At 45.2% G+C, this 15,959-nt stretch overlaps 1 protein-coding gene across 1 annotated transcript in view; it reads right to left on the bottom strand.

Moving 5' to 3' along the window:
* LOC121278030 (dedicator of cytokinesis protein 2-like) overlaps positions 1-15,959 on the bottom strand; it is a 1,199,266-nt gene that overhangs the window by 202,019 nt on the left and 981,288 nt on the right. The window contains exon 35 of the mRNA XM_041188048.1: positions 382-538. Coding sequence (XP_041043982.1) covers positions 382-538 — 157 coding nt within the window. The remainder of the gene's footprint in view (positions 1-381; positions 539-15,959) is intronic.

The raw sequence follows: 15,959 nt of genomic DNA, 5'->3' as shown, positions 1-15,959 counted from the left end.
TCCAAAGAGGGTGGAGGCAGGATCATTGAATATTTTTGAGGCAGGGGTAGATAGATTCTTGAAAGACAAGGGAATCAAAGGTTATTGGAGGTAGATGGGAATGTAGAATTCAAAACACAAATAGATCAGCCATGATCTTATTAAATGGCAGAGCAGGCTCGAGAGGCTGAATAGCACACTTCTGCTCCTATTTCTTATGTTCGTAATTGGTCACTTTTGTCTGTAGTTATCTTGTGAACCTGTGACAAACTATCCAAAGTTGTGAGTAGTAAACCATTGTTAGGTGCTGCAGGGACAAATAATTACTTCCCCTGATACAAAAGCCTTTTATCGGAAGAGTGCAGATTTGGGTTTCACTCCAGAACGACTTCTGTGACTTACCAACAGATTTACGGTGCAACTCATGTTGTGGGCTTTGTTTTCATCGTTCATTACAGTCCTGTAGTCCAGTAGCCTTTCCAGCAGGCCGGTTACCAGGGCAACAAACATTTCTCCTTGCTTTTCCAGGTAGTGATACGTTCTGCAGTGTTTCAATAGGCTGAATTTAAAATAAAACACAAAGAAAAGTATGATAAATAGTAGGCTTTTCTGAGGAATCAGAACATAAATCAGGCATTGCACTCACCTAACCATAACGGATGCGTCTGAGAGAAGCATAGGTCAATGGATGAGATTCAGAACCCATTGCTTATCAACGATGGTCACATAACTAAGGTGTTCCAACTCCTTTTGCTTTCTGGTGCTGTTTTTAAGCATACAACACTTGTCCCTTTGCAAAAATTACTTCCCACAAATTGTTTTGCCAATTCTATCTTTGTTTCTAGATATTCACATGCCCAATTATTGTTAGTTTTGATAAATGTGGGATTTGCATTAAAGTAATACAGTACTTTATCCTGGTACCCAAAAATAATCATATTCGACTTGAAACGTTAACTCTGTTTCTCTCTCCTCAGATGCTGCCAGACCTGCTGAGCTTTTCCAGCACTTCCTTCTTTTTATTTCAGATTACCAGCATCCGCAGTGTTTTGCTTCTAATGTAGTCCTTTATCACATTGCTTCGGAACAGCTCCAAATACTTCCCATACAATGAATTATGTTTCAGTACCTGAACAACTAGCCAGGATCACCCACACCTTGAAAAAATGTTCATAATAAAGAAAGACTTGCATTTATATAGCACCTTTCATGACTTCAGGGCATCTCAATGTGCTTTACAGCCAATTAAGTACTTTTTGAAGTGCAGTCACTATTGTAATGTTGGAGATGTGGCCATCAATAGATGCACAGCAAGCTCCCACATCAGTAACGTGACTAGATAATCTGTTTTTGTGATGATAATTGAGGGATAAATATTGGTCAGGGCACAGGGGATAACCGCACGACCCCTGCTCTTCAAAATAGTGCCACGAGATCTCTTACAGCTACTTGAAGCCAGCAGGGCCTCAATCTTTCCTCTGACAAGGCAGCATTCCCTCAATTCAACATTTCATCTCAGACACGCTAACTCTGCAAGTACTGCAGTAATGCCCAGAAGAACTTGCCTGGATTATATGCTCAAATCCTAATGGAGGATTCGATTCCACAAAGTGTTGGTACAGAATTCACTGAGTGTGACAATGTGTTAAGATGGAGGATATCCATAGCAAATGAAAAACATATACTCAAAATAAGACAAACATCTCCAACTATTAATTATCTGGCCATTTATTTGCATTGCCATTTATGGGATGTCGCTGTGCACACATTAGCTGCATTGTTTCCTTCTGAAATAACTGTGATTGCACATCAACAGTAATCCATTGGCATTACAGCACTCAGGGACATACTGAGGTTGTGAAAGGCGCTATATAAATGCAAGCTCTTTCTGAAGTTTTCAGTGAGTGTGGCCAAGATCATGCCTGCCCACTCAGGCAGGCACAAAGGAATCATACGACACGACTCCTGGAAAAGCAGGGTACTCTGACAATTTGTCTCTGAACCGACACAAGTTTAACGGATTTTTGACGAAAAGACAGACATGTTGCCGAAGGTTTTCCTCTTGCACCCATGGGGACAAATGCAAGAACGCCAAATTTCAAGCCATCACGACAATTTATACTTTAGGAGAAAAGGGTTGTGGGTTCTCCGATCACTAACATATGACTATCGATGTGGCCTTGCTGCGTGCAAATTTGGTTGATGTGTTTGCCTGCTTTACAAAAGTCACTATGCTTCTAAAATAGTCAATTGCCTGTGAAGTGCTTTGAGACATCCTGGGGTGCAGTTTGAAAGAAAAAAAATGTGTTTTCATCATGACCCCCATGAAGTCCCAATGCACTTCACAGCCAATGAAGTTTTCTTTCCCATTCATTCATGGGATGCAGACATCATTGTGTTGGCCAGCATTTATCGCCCATCTCTAATTGCCCTTGAGAAGGTGGTGGTGAGCCATCTTCCTGAAATGCTGCAGTCCGTGTAGTGCTGTTAGGAAGGGAGTTCCAGGATTTTGACCCAGCAACAGTGAAGGAATGGGAATATAGTTTCAAAGGATGATGTATATCTTGGAGGGGAACTTGCAGGTGGTGGTGTTCCCATGTATCATTTGTCCTTGTCCTTTTGGGTGGTAGAGATCATGGGTTCGGAAGATGCTGTCTCAGGAGCCTTGGTGAGTTGCTGCAGTGCATCTTGTTGAAGGTGCACACTGCTGTCACTGTGTGTCAGTGATGGGGGGAGTGAATGTTTGTGGATGGGGTGCCAATTAAGTGGGCTTTGTCCTGGATGGTATCAAGCTTCTTGAGTGTTGTGGGAGCTGCACTCATCCAGGCAAGTGGGGAGTATTCCATCACACTCCTGACTTGTGCCTTATAGATGGTGGGCAGGCTTTGGGGAGTCAGGAGGTGAGTTACCCGCCGCAGGATTCCTAGCCTCTGACCTGCTCTTGTAGCCATGGTATTTGTGTAGCTGGCCCAGATCAGTTTCTGGTCAGTGGTAACCCCCAGAATGTTGATTGTATTTTTGAAACCTAGTCACTGTTGTAATGTAGAGAACATTTAAGAACAACAGTTAAGAAACAACATTTAAGAAGTATTTAGATGAGCACTTGAAGTGCCATAGCATGCAGGGCTACGGGCCAAGTGCTGGAAAATGGGATTAGAATAGATAGGTGCTTGATGGCCAGCATGGACACGATGGGTGGAAGGGTCTGTTTCTGTGCTGTATAACTCTATGACTAAACGCGGCAGCCAAATGTTGCACAGCAAGATCCCACAAACAGCACGCTGATAGTCTAGACCAATGCCCAGACAATGTGCCCACCCTAGCATTGTTCCCAACAGCTTCTGAGCAAGGGGACTGGTTGAGGAATATTTTCTTGGGTGAGTTCAGTCAGGTTGCCAGCCCTGAAGCTTACCAGTGGAGATTGTAGGCATCCTTAGCAAAGGTCGGTATGCCTCATATCACTTGGCATATCAACTGCTCTTGAGATGCCAGGTTCTCCATCTGAAGCCAGGAGTGAGGCCTTAGAAATGCTCCCGCCACCCCACCAGCCTGTCATTAACCTTATAACTGCAGATGAAAGGTCTGCTCTTCACAAGTCAAATCCGAAACCAGTAAAAATGGCAAGGGGCTGAAACCAGAGGTACAGTTAGATGCAACCCATGTAATTTTGGATCTGTGTTTTTCATGTTGATAGAGAACAGCCTTTTGTTTGAAGGCAGCCTTGTCTCCCCAGAAACACAAGATAATCCTTCAGAATTTCCTCACACATTACTTCAAAATCTGCTTTAAACATCAGTCACTGGATCAGGTGCAAAACAATGATTTGACACCTCTGCTGGAAGCAGAGTTGCTACGATTAATTACCTCTCCAGCCACGCTTCTTTTCGTTTTATTTCAGCGGTCAATGTTCTTTATCAGCTGGTGTCTTCTTCACCGTGGCTTAAAAGACTCGCTTTGTGACCCAGTGAGGAAAATACACGCCCGCTGTCTGTAGACGATGGAGGACGGTTTTCAATGCCCTCCCACGGGGCGAGTTTGGAGGCAGGGGGTGTTGCATCAAATCGGGAGGGAGGGTGTGAGGTGGGGAACCCTGCAGCTTTCCCACCTCTGCCCCAGTTCAGGCTCATGGGCAGCCTTCCATCCCAATGCCCACTGAGGTCATAAAGTGGGCAATAAATGCTGCCATGAGTGCCCCGGTTATCAGGTACCGAGTGCCTGATCGAGGGACCCTGCATTCGGAAGCGGGGACCCGTTGAGAATTTATAATGGGGAACAAAGAAATGGCTGACCAACTAAATACATACTTTGGTTCTGTCTTCACAAAGGAGGACTCAAATAACATACCAGAAATGTTGGGGAATACAGGGATTAGTGAGAGGGAGGAACTGAAAGAAATCAGCGTTACTAGGGAAATGCTGTTGGGGAAATTGATGGGATTGAAGGCCGATAAATCCCCGGGGCCTGATAATCTACATCCCAGAGTACTTAAGGAAGTGGCCCTAGAAATAGTGGATGCATTGGTGGTCATCTCCCAAGATTCTATAGAGTCTGGAACAGTTCCTACAGATTGGAGGGTAGCTAATGTAACCCCACTATTTAAAAAGGGAGGTAGAGAGAAAACAGGGAACTATAGACCAGTCTGCCTGATGTCGGTAGTGGGGAAAATTCTAGAGTCCATTATAAACGATTTAATGGCTGAGCACGTGGAAAACAGTGGCAGAATCGGACAAAGTCAGCATGGATTTATGAAAGGGAAATCATGCTTGACAAATCTACTGGAATTTTTCGAGGATGTAACTAGTAGAATTGATGATGGGGAGCCAGTGGATGTGGTTTATTTGGATTTTCAGAAGGCTTTCGACAAAGTCCCACACAAGTGATTTGCATGCAAAATTAAAGCGCATGGGATTGGGGATAGTGTATTGAGATGGATAGAAAATTGGTTAGCAGACAGGAAACAAAGAGTAGGAATGGTCGGCAGTGAATTGTGGGGTACCACAGGGATTGGTGCTGGGACCCCAGTTATTCACAATATATATTAATGATTTAGATGAGGGAATTAAATGTAATATCTCCAAATTTGCTGATGGGACAAAGCTGGGTGGGAGGGTGAACTGTGAGGAGGATGCAGAGATGCTTCAGTGTGATTTGGACAAGCTGAGTGAGTGGGCAAATGCATGGCTGATGCAGTATAATGTGGATAAATGTGAGGTTATCCATTTTGGTAGCAAAAACAGGAAGGCAGATTATTATCTGAATGGCTGTAAATTGAGAGAGGGGAATGTGCAACGAGACCTGGGTGTCCTTGTACACCAGTCGCTGAAGGTAAGCATGTAGGTGCAGCAGGCGGTAAAGAAGGCAAATGGTATGTTGGCCTTCATAGCCAGAGGACTTGAGTACAGGAACTTGCTGCAATTGTACAGGGTCTTGGTGAGACCACACCTGGAATATTGTGTGCAGTTTTGGTCTCCTTATCTGAGGAAGGATGTACTTGCTATTGAGGGAGTGCAGTGAAGGTTTACCCGACTGATTCCTGGGATGGTGGGACTGACATATGAGGAGAGATTGAGTCGCTGGAGTTCAGAAGAATGAGAGGGGATCTCATAGAAACCTATAAAATTCTAACAGGACTAGACAGGCTAGATGCAGGGAGGATGTTCCCGATGGTGAGGAGTCCAGAACCAGGGGTCACAGTCTGAGGATATGGGGTTGACCATTTAGGACTGAGATGAGGAGAAATTTCTTCACCCAGAGAGTGGTGAGCCTGTGGAATTCGTTACCACAGAAAGTAGTTGAGACCAAAACATTGTATGTTTTCAAGAAGGAGTTAGATATAGCTCTTGGGGCGAAAGGGATCAAAGGGTATGGGGAGAAAGCGGGAGCAGGCTATTGAGTTGGATGATCAGCCATGATCATAATGAATGGTGGAGCAGGCTCGAAGGGCTGAATGGCCTACTCCTGCTCCTGGTTTCTATGTTTCTATATTTTATTCCAACCACCTGCCACAACTAGCCAGTGTTCCTTTCCCTGTAAACCTCTCCCACTCTCACTCAGCTGTGGCCTGGGTCCCTCACTGATCCTCTGCAACTAGTGGGTACATTGCTGGCAGCTTACCCCTGCTCCCCCAGGGACCTTGATCCCTGGGAAGGCTCGCTCCCAGCCACTTGACTGCCTGGACAGGACTTAATAGAGTGGAACTTCCCGAAAGAAGGCAACGTAGGGCTCTCGCTGGTACACCAGCTGAGGAACGCGCACCTAACAACTGGATTAGACTCTCTGCAGCGTCTTTTAGACCAGAGAAACCTTGGTGGAAGCTCAGGACAGAAGTGTGAGAATATCGCCCAATCCACGGCCAAGGATTTCCTTGTCACGTTTCCAAATGTTGAATGTAACTCTGCCTGAAACGCGTGAAAAAAACCTAACGACCCCCGTAAACGGGATTTCCGACAACTCTTTCAACAACGGCAACTTGCATTCCGTGTCTTGGACGTAGTTAAAGTGTCCCCAGGTGCTAAATTCACAAGGACAAAAATTGCCACTGAGCCGCTGGAAAAAAATATTCGGACAGGTGGCCCAAAGATTGGTCGAAGAGGTGGGTTTCGAGGACTGACTTGAAGGAGGGTAGAAGAAGAGAGGTAGAGAAGCTTAAAGAGGGAGTTCTAGGCCAGAACATTCTGCTGGGCGTGCCCGACATGCCTGAGCGCGAAATGACCATGCGATGACATCGGGCGTGATCTCCTGAGGTCATCGCGCAGTCTCGCGATGTTTGTTCGGCGGGTGTGTGCGCTGGAATCGGCCGCACCCCTGCCGATAATGAAAAGGCCTATTAAGGCCACTAACAACCCCATTAACTTGAAATTTACGCTGCCCGTCCAACCTAACGGACAAGCGGCCTTTACAATTCTTAGGAAATCTCATCCACCAGCGGGATTTAGGTTTCCTAAAGCTAACACGCGTTAAATTAAAAACTTGATTTTGGGATTTTACCGAGTTTATTCATTTTTTTAAAAAAAAAGCGCTTTGATCTCCCTGAGGCAGCTCCGTGCCTCTGGGAGACTGAAGGACTCCTTTCGCACGTGTGCCCCGAACTCTGCACTCCAGGGCCCGGCTCTCCCTCCTCCCCCCCTGGCCCGCACAGGTAGCGCTGTCGCTTGAGATCCACGCAAGGCGGGCCTTCATTGTCCGCACCCAACCCCCCCCCCCAACCGCGTGAAATTGCGGCGCAGAGCTGATCGTGGGCAGCAGTTGGCTTCCTGAACGCCCCCTGCCCACCCCTGCTGAGCCCATCCGATGAGGGAAAAGTTCTGGCCCCAGGGTTTAGGATTTAGACAGCTCAGCACGCGTCCACCAATGAAATGTGAGGACGGGCAAGGGGCCAGGACTGGAGGAACGCTCAGAGGGTTGTAGGGCTGAAGGTGGTCACAGAATTACAAAGATAGTGAGTGACCAGGCCCATGGAGGGGGGGCTTTGAACTTACGGATGAGAATTTTAATATTGCAGGGCTCAGTGATTCCTCTCTTCTCTGAGATGACTGATCCGGCTGTGTTTGCAGCATTTTCTATTTTTCAATGCATTAGCTCACGTAGGACACCTAGTGCCTGGGCTGTGATGGTATCTCTATTTCCTATGTAAAGGAGAAGCATGCTTTTCAACATTGTAGCCTAGAATTTACAGTGAGACTACATGGCCTAACATGCTGGGTGTTTGTATGTAATTCCTTTTCTATTTTAACACTGATGATAACCTATTTCATAGAATCTCAGCATAGGATGAGGCCATTTGGTCCATTGTGCCTGAGCTATTCAATTAGTCCCACTCCCCCCCTGCTCCCAACCATAACCCTGCAAATTTCTCCTTTTCAAGTTATTTATCCAATTAAGTTTTGAAAGTTCCAATTAAATCTGCTTCCACCACTCTTTCGGACAGTTCATTTTATATGCACTGCATATCCAAACTTATCTTTATCTGCTCCCTCTGGTTTAATATCTTAAATTTGTATCTGGAAGTAATTCTTCCCTCGCCAGTCTTTCAACACCTCTGTTAATTGTCCCCTTATCTTTCCCTGCTCAAAGGAGAAAGATCCTAGCTTCTCCGCTTTTTGTCCTTTATTCTTTCATCGGGCATGCATATTGCTGGCAAGGCCAGCATTTGTTACCCATCTCTAATTACCCTTGAACTGACCTTGCTAGGAGGCCATTTCGGAGGGCAGTTAAGAGTCAAATACATTGCTGTGGGTCTGGAGTCACATGTAGGCCAGACCAGGTAAGGATGACAGATTTTCTTCCCCAAAGAACATTAGTGAACCTGATAGGTTTTAAAAACAAAGAAAAGATTGCTTCATGGTCTCCATTACTGAGACTAAATTTATATTTCAGATTTATTAACTGAATTCAAATTCCACCAGCTGCTATTGGTGGGATTTGAATAAATGCCTCCAGAGAACTAAAAACAAAAAAACTGCTGATGCTGGAAATCCAAAACAAAAACAAAAACAGAATTACCTGGAAAAACTCAGCAGGTCTGGCAGCATCGGCGCCGATGCTACCAGACCTGCTGAGTTTTTCCAGGTAATTCTGTTTTTGTTTTTGCCTCCAGAGAACTAGCCTGGACCTCAGGATTACTAGTCCAGTAATATTACCACTACCCCAACATCTCTGCTATTTATTTGGTTAAAGCCTCTCATAAAAATATTTCCTTTATCTGATTCTTTAAGTACCCATTCTGCCCAACATTATGAACTGCAATTTCTAACCTTGTGTTCTTTAATTTGGAGATTCTAGATTGAGAGACCACAGCCTCAGGACAAGGGGCAAGGGGTGGGCCATCGAGGTCTGAGGTGAGAAGAAAATTCCTCACTCTGTGAATCTTTGGACTTCTCTATCCCAGAAGGCTGTGGATGCTTAGTCACTGAGTGTATTCAAGACTGAGACCTGCGGATTTTTGGGAGCTAAGAGAACCGAGGGATATGGGGACAGGGTGGAAAACGGAGTTGAGGTTGAAGTTCAGCTGTGATCTTATTGTGTGGCGGAGCAGGTTCAAGGGGCCATTTGGCTTCCTTCAGCTCCTTTTTTTTAACGTTCTTAAGCGTTTCATGACTGACTTTGTATCATTGAAGGCAGAGCCGGCAAATGTTCCGGTCTGTCGAAAGCTTGAAAGTTGCGTTCAATATCATTGCAAGCAAGTCTCAGGTCAGGCTTCATTGTACATTGCTACAAGGAAATCAGGCACTGTAACAGGGTCTTGCATCAGTTATTAATCTCTCACCGCACAAGAATGTTAATGACCAGAGAGGCAGGAAGGCTAACCATACACAGCATCGAGTGGCGCTGTTGATACTGGGCAGGAAACTGGAAGATGATTTGTGACTGGAGGAATTTATACACTCTATGGAGACGGAATAAAGCAGAAATCTATTATAACGTCTTAGGTCAGAGTGAGTCAGAAAACGTCTTATGGGGCAGAATTTTATATCACACAGGCAGGCGGGCAAGCGCCCAACCTGATTGGGTGTAAAATCGTGTGAGAAGACATCGGGCGAGCGTCATCGCACAATATTTCACTTAACGGGTGCGCGCAAAAGATGGAAGTGTGCCCATTGACAATCAAGAAGGCAATTAAGCCCACTAATGGTGCAACCGACTCCGATTTTTCATTACCCGTCCAACCTTACGGTTGGCGGACGGGTGCATCGGCCAGGCGGCCTTTGCATTTTTCAACAAGCCCCATCCACGGGCGGGATGAGATTTCTGCGATGAAATAAAATCGAAACATCTGTGGACCAGCATTTTTATCAGCTATATTTTCAGGTGATTGATTATGATGCATGGACACTTTTTTTCCCCCCAGCTTTTTCAGATCCCCAGCTCTCAGAGGCAGCTGTCTGCCTTCAGGGATCTTTGCCACAGAACTCACCCGTGCTCTGGAAATGTTATCGCCCTCCCTCTTCCCGGCCCCCGGGCAGCGCTGAGCTTCTCAGCACGCGTTTCACCCTGGCTGTCCGTTAATTGGCCGGCCAGTGTGAAATCGTGGTCGGGGGCTGATTGTGGTCAGCGGTCCGTTTCCTGGTGACTCCCAGTCCCGCAGACCGGGCACGCCTGCCAAAGGTAAAAATCTGGCCTTACAGTCGAAAACAGGCTGAAAAAAACACAACCCACCCGTCTGAGGGTGACTCCAACGTTTTCAGCCTCTCCAGCTCTCAACCTTCACGATTTCTTTCTCTGTTGATCCTTCTGTGCTCTGTTTTAAGCTCTTCTCTAACCTACTAGATTGTGCCTCGAGCATTCTACTTCATCTGCTTTTGTCAAAGTTTAAGCAAGACTTTTTTTGACGAACATCAGCCTAATTTAGGTCAGCTTAAGAGTTCCTTCTCCACTCTTCTTCTCTTCCAATGTTGCATTTTTGCTCCTTAATGCCTTTTCCAAAGCTGGTGCCACAAGCAATCCCAACCTCCCCTGCAGTCCTCTGCACCAGTACATAAGCCAAGTGGGTCTTTCTTTATGTGTGAGTCTGGGCATTGTGACCCCAGGAGCCACCAACCTGATCCTGTCCTCAGCCAATGTAATATAAGCTGAGCAACGTCCTATCAGCTGTGGCTCAGTCTGCTGCACCCTCCCAGTGAGTCAGAACGTCATATGTTCAAGTCCTGCTCCAGAGACTTGAGCACATAATCCAGGCTGACACTTGACAGTGCAGTACTGACTTCAATACTGTCATCTAGACTTGACAAGGTAGATGCAGGAAGGATGTTTCCCCTGACTGGTTGGGGTGGGTGGATCCAGAACCAGAACCAGGGGAGGCAGACTCAGAATAAGACATAAGTCGTTTAGAACTTTTTAAAATATTCGTTCATGGGATTTGGGTGTCGCTGGCTAGGTCAACATTTATTGCCCATCCATAATTCCCCTGAGGTGGAGATGGTGAGCTGCCTTCTTGAACCGCTGCAGTCCATGTGGTGTAGGAACATGCACAGTGCTATTAGGGAGGGTGTTCCAGGATTTTGACCCAGTGACAGTGAAGGAAAGTCGATATATTTCAAATGTCAGGATGGTGAGTGACTTGAAGGGGAACTTGCAGGTGGTGGTGGTGGTGTTTCCAGGTCCTTGTCCTTCGAGGTGGTAGAGGTTGCAGATTTGGAAGGTGCTGTCGAAGGACTGAGATGAGGAAGAATTTCTTCAATTGGAGAGTAGTGAATCCATGGAATTCTCTACCCCTGGGGGCTGTGGAGGCTCAGTCATTGAGTATGTTCAAGACAGAAATTGATAGGTTTCTAGATCTACGAACACACGAAATAGGAGCGGAAATAGTCCACATGGTCCCTCGAGCCTGCTCCGCCATTCAATAAAATCATGGCTGATCCGTTTATGTTTCACATTCCACATTCCCATCTATCCCTGATGACCTTTGATTCCCTTGCCTAACAAGAATCTATCTACCTCTGCCTTAAAAATATTCAATGACCCCACCTCCACCGCCTTCTGAGGCAGAGAATTCCAAATTCATACAACCCTCTGAGAGAAAAAAATTCTCCTAATCTCTGCCCCAAAATGGCAATCCCTAGTTTTAAAACAGTGCCCCCTTGTTCTGGACACACCCACAAAAGGAAACATCCTTTTCGCGTTCACCTTGTCAAGACTGTGCAGGAACTTTTATACGGGGACCCTCACTCTTCTAAACTCCAGTGAATACGGGCCCAGTCTGTCCAACCTTTCCTCCTAAGTCATTAAAGATATTAAAGACATCAAGGGATATGGGGATAGTATGGGGAAATGGCATTGTGGTAAAAGATTAGCTATTAACTAGTTGAATGGAGGAGCAAGGGCATATGGCCTACTGCTGCTCTTATGTCCTTTCAGATGAGATGTTAAAACAAGACACTGTCTGCTCTCTTAAGTGGACATCAAATTTCCCCTGGCATTGTTTTTAAGAAGAGAAGGGCAGTTCTCTTCATTGCTCTGGTCAGAAAACATCTCTCAGCCGATGTCAATATCAAAATTGGATTATGTGGTCATTAACCCATTGTTGTTTCTGGGACTTTGCTGTGCACAAATTGGCTGCCATGCATCCTACATTATAAATGCAGCCACTTCTGTGGTCAAGAGGGAATGAAACCGAGCAGACTAACTGGTATTGCCTTGATCGTTGCTGGGTCAAAATCCTGGAACTCCCTTCCTAATAGCACTGTGGGTGTATCTACACCACATGGACTACAGCGGTTCAAGAAGTCAGCTCACCACCACCTTCTCAAGGGCAACTAGGGATGGGCAATAAATGCTGGCCCAGCCAGCGATGCCCACATCCCGTGAATGAATAAAAAAAAAATTCAGGTTGTGAATTAAGTAAATAGGAGGGCGGAGGGCAGGAAATTTCTCGACATCTTATTGGACTGCTATTTATCATCAAATGGTTAAGGTACATCTAAGAGTTGAATGATACTGATCTGTAACACAAGTGGCTAATGAACTTACCTAATGAATAAGCACCATGCCAAAGACATTCATATATGTCTTTGAAGCAAGTGAACGTTCAAGGAAACAGTCTGATCGTGGATAAAAGCAGAAAGTGCTGGAAAAACTCAGCAGGTCTGGCAGAATCTGTGGAGAGGGAAACTGAGTTAATGTTTTGAGTCCGTATGACTCTTTTTCAGGGCTAAAGAGAAGTAGAAATGTGATGGATTTTATACTGTTTAAGAGGGGGTGGAACAGGTGGAACGAGATAGAAGGTCAGGGATAGGTGGCAGCTAAGGAGAGATTGCCAAAGATGTCATGGATACAAGACAAAGGGAGTGTTAATGTTAGTGTAAAGAGTAAAGATGGTACAGATGGTGGCATAAAGGTAAGATAGCAATATGTGTTAATAGCAAAATAAGTATCAGTACTCTGTGAAATCAAAAAAGAAAAACAAGTGACAGATGGCCCATATGGGGGGAGGGAGATAAAAAGTAAATAAATTAATTAAAAATTTGATGAAGAAAGGGGGTCAAGAGGGAGGTGAGAGTTCCTGGTCTGAAGTTGTTGAACTCAATATTCAGTCCGGAAGGCTGTAAAGTGCCTAGTCGGAAGATGAGGTGCTGTTCCTCCAGTTTGTGTTGACCTTCACTGGAACATTGCAGCAGGCCAAGGACGGACATGTGGGCATGACAGCAGGGTGGAGTGTTGAAATGGCAAGCGACAGGGAGATCTGGGTCATGCTTGCGGATAGACTGAAGGTGTTCCGCAAAGTGGTCATCCAGTCTGAGCTCAGTCTCCCCAATGTAGGGGAGACGGCATTGGGAGCAGTGAATACAGTAGACAATACAGGCTGATCTTGGAAATTGGTTGAGTGAGGGGGTAAAAAAGGTTATCTATACATGAACCAGTGACATCATGGAAAAGGACAGCAAATTGGGGATCAGTGTCTTGGCTCATTTTGCTAACATGGTTTGGAATTGGGGACAGAAATGATGGGATCTAGGTTTACTTATCGTACCAAACTAGGAGGTGAGGTCACAATTGACAGGGAATTGGTGAGCCAATTACAATAAGATCTAAATTTTAGAAGATGAGAAAGCTGGGCTGACAAGTGACAAATATTGTTTCATGAACAAATGCAAATTGATGATAATTGGGGAAAAAGGTTAAGCAGCACAACTTAGGAGGGGGATCTGAACACACTTGTTGGTAAATTGCTGAAATCATGAGCACATCGTTGACAGCATGAAGTAAATCAAACAACAAAACAGAACGTGTCCCTGGAAGTGATGTACTAAATGTTGATCAAACCACATATGGAGAACCATTCAGGGAGAATTTTCCCATGTAGCTCTAGACCTTGTACTTAAGGTGGGGCATTTTGGAATTGGGAGGGTAGAGTTGAAGACAACTAAACTGATACCATAACTAGAGAGCTGAGCTCAAAATTCTAATGATCCCAATGAGCTGGAACCTAACCTAACTTGATGAACAATAAGGGGGTGAGGACTGAAGCTGAGAGGAGAGATGGTGAACAGAGAGTTCAAACTTAGCTGTAGCAGTTTTGGCAAGTGATAAAGAGTCGATGTAAACAAAATATGAAGACTGCTAAAAATAGGGGCCATAAATATAAGATAATCACTGATAAATCCAATAATCCACTTAAGTGAAACTTTTTTACCCAGAGGGTGGTGAGAATGTGCAGCCACATGAAGTGGTTGAGGTGAATAGCATAGATGCATTTTTAGGGGAAGCTGGATAACTGTAGGGGGGGGAGAAAGGAATAGAAGGAAACGTTGATATGGAAAGATGAAGTGGGGTGGGAGGAGGCTCATATGGAGCACAAACACTGGCACAAAATGGTCCTTATTCCATATTGTACATACTATTTAATGCTACGTAATATATTCCCCTGCAGGTTGGCAGAGATCATTGTACAATTGTTGGTAACTTGTGAAGTGTATGCACCAGAATTCTAAATAAAGCAGCACATTGTAAACACAAATTCGTAACATTAAGTTTCATATAATTTTTACACCTCCAGACTTGTGAGTTGTAAATTTCTCCCAGCTTTTTAAACTCCGCTCTGATATTTTCTAAGCGGGAAGTTCTCCCAATGTCCAGGACAATGTTGTTCCCTCAACAATGCCACCATAAACACATCTTTGTTACTTGTTGTGTCTTGCCCTACCCAGGATAATGGAGCTGTGGGCTGACTCACAGAGCCAGGGCGTTGATTTAAGGGCAACTGACACTTCTATGAAGAAATGTTTAAATTGTCATCCTTGATTCCACCCCCACCCCCAAGCTCTGTAATCTCCTCTAGTCCGACAATCCTCTGAGAACTTTGCACTCCAATCTGGGCCTCTTGCTAAACCATTGGTGGCCAGGCCTTAAACTGCCTGGGCCCTAGGCAATGGACTTCCCTCCTTAACTTTCTCTTTCCACCACCCTCCCTCCTTTTACAGCGCTTCTTTTAAAAAAAACTCTTTGATCAAACCTAATGAGGCTCGGTGTCAAATTTTGTTTAATAACTCTCCTGTGAAGTGCTTTGGGACATTGTAATATATTAAAGATGCTATATAATTGCAAATTGCTGCTGTTGAAGTTGAATGAACATTCATTGAGAAGGGGGATTACAAATACTAATAGGGTTGGGTGTTTGGGGGCAGGGAGCGTCTCAATGTAGAATAATCATATGTGGCCCTGGGTGGAGTGGATTTAAGAGGCTTAATGGTCTTTCCTATTCTGGGGTTTCTTCAGTGAGAATAATTTCAACTTGAGTTTAAATGACTGAGGGATAACCTACATGAGATTTGGTGGGGTGGATACAGATACCCTATTTCATCTGGTGGGGGAATCCGAGGCTATAGACTTAAATTAGATCTAAACCATTCAGGGGTGAAATCAGGGTTCATTTTTTCATGCAAAGAGCAGCAGAAATCTGGAACTGACTAGGGTCGATAGATTTGTGTTAGGTAAGGGTATAAAGGATATGGAGCTAAGCTGGGTAAACGGAACTAAGGCGCAGCTCAGCAATGATATAACTGAATGGCTGAAAGCAAGATACTGCAGTTGCTGGAAGTCTGAAATAAAAACATAAAATGCTGGAAAAGCTCAGCAGGTCTGGCAGCATCTGTGAAGAGAGAAACAGTTAACCTTTCGAGTCTGTATGACACCCTCAGTACTGCATTGGAATCTCAGCCTAGATTTTGTTTGCTCAAGTCTAGAGCGGGACTTGAATCTGCAGACTCAGAGACTGGCCTCTGAGCCAGGCTGGCACTAAGGCCTGGATTTTCATCATCGAGGCGGGTGGCGAGAGTCAGGACAATTCCTGGCTTGGTCTGCCCGCCCCGGGAGAAAGTGCATGCAAAGGCAGGATCTTCATTGCCAGGCGGCAGGTGCAGGCTGGAGTCAGGCCAGCCAACCTGGGAAAGAGGTCGGAAGCAGCCAAGGGGCTGCCTGGTGCCAGGGTGGGCTGTTTACAAGGCCTGGCTCGGTGCTGTGGGACCTCGTCCCAGTTATAATAAAAA

The sequence above is a fragment of the Carcharodon carcharias genome, chromosome 1, assembly GCF_017639515.1.
Source record: "Carcharodon carcharias isolate sCarCar2 chromosome 1, sCarCar2.pri, whole genome shotgun sequence".
Classification (NCBI taxonomy): Eukaryota; Metazoa; Chordata; class Chondrichthyes; order Lamniformes; family Lamnidae; genus Carcharodon; species Carcharodon carcharias.
Note: the sequence above shows the minus strand (reverse complement) of the source record. Positions and strands in the feature narration are given on the sequence as shown.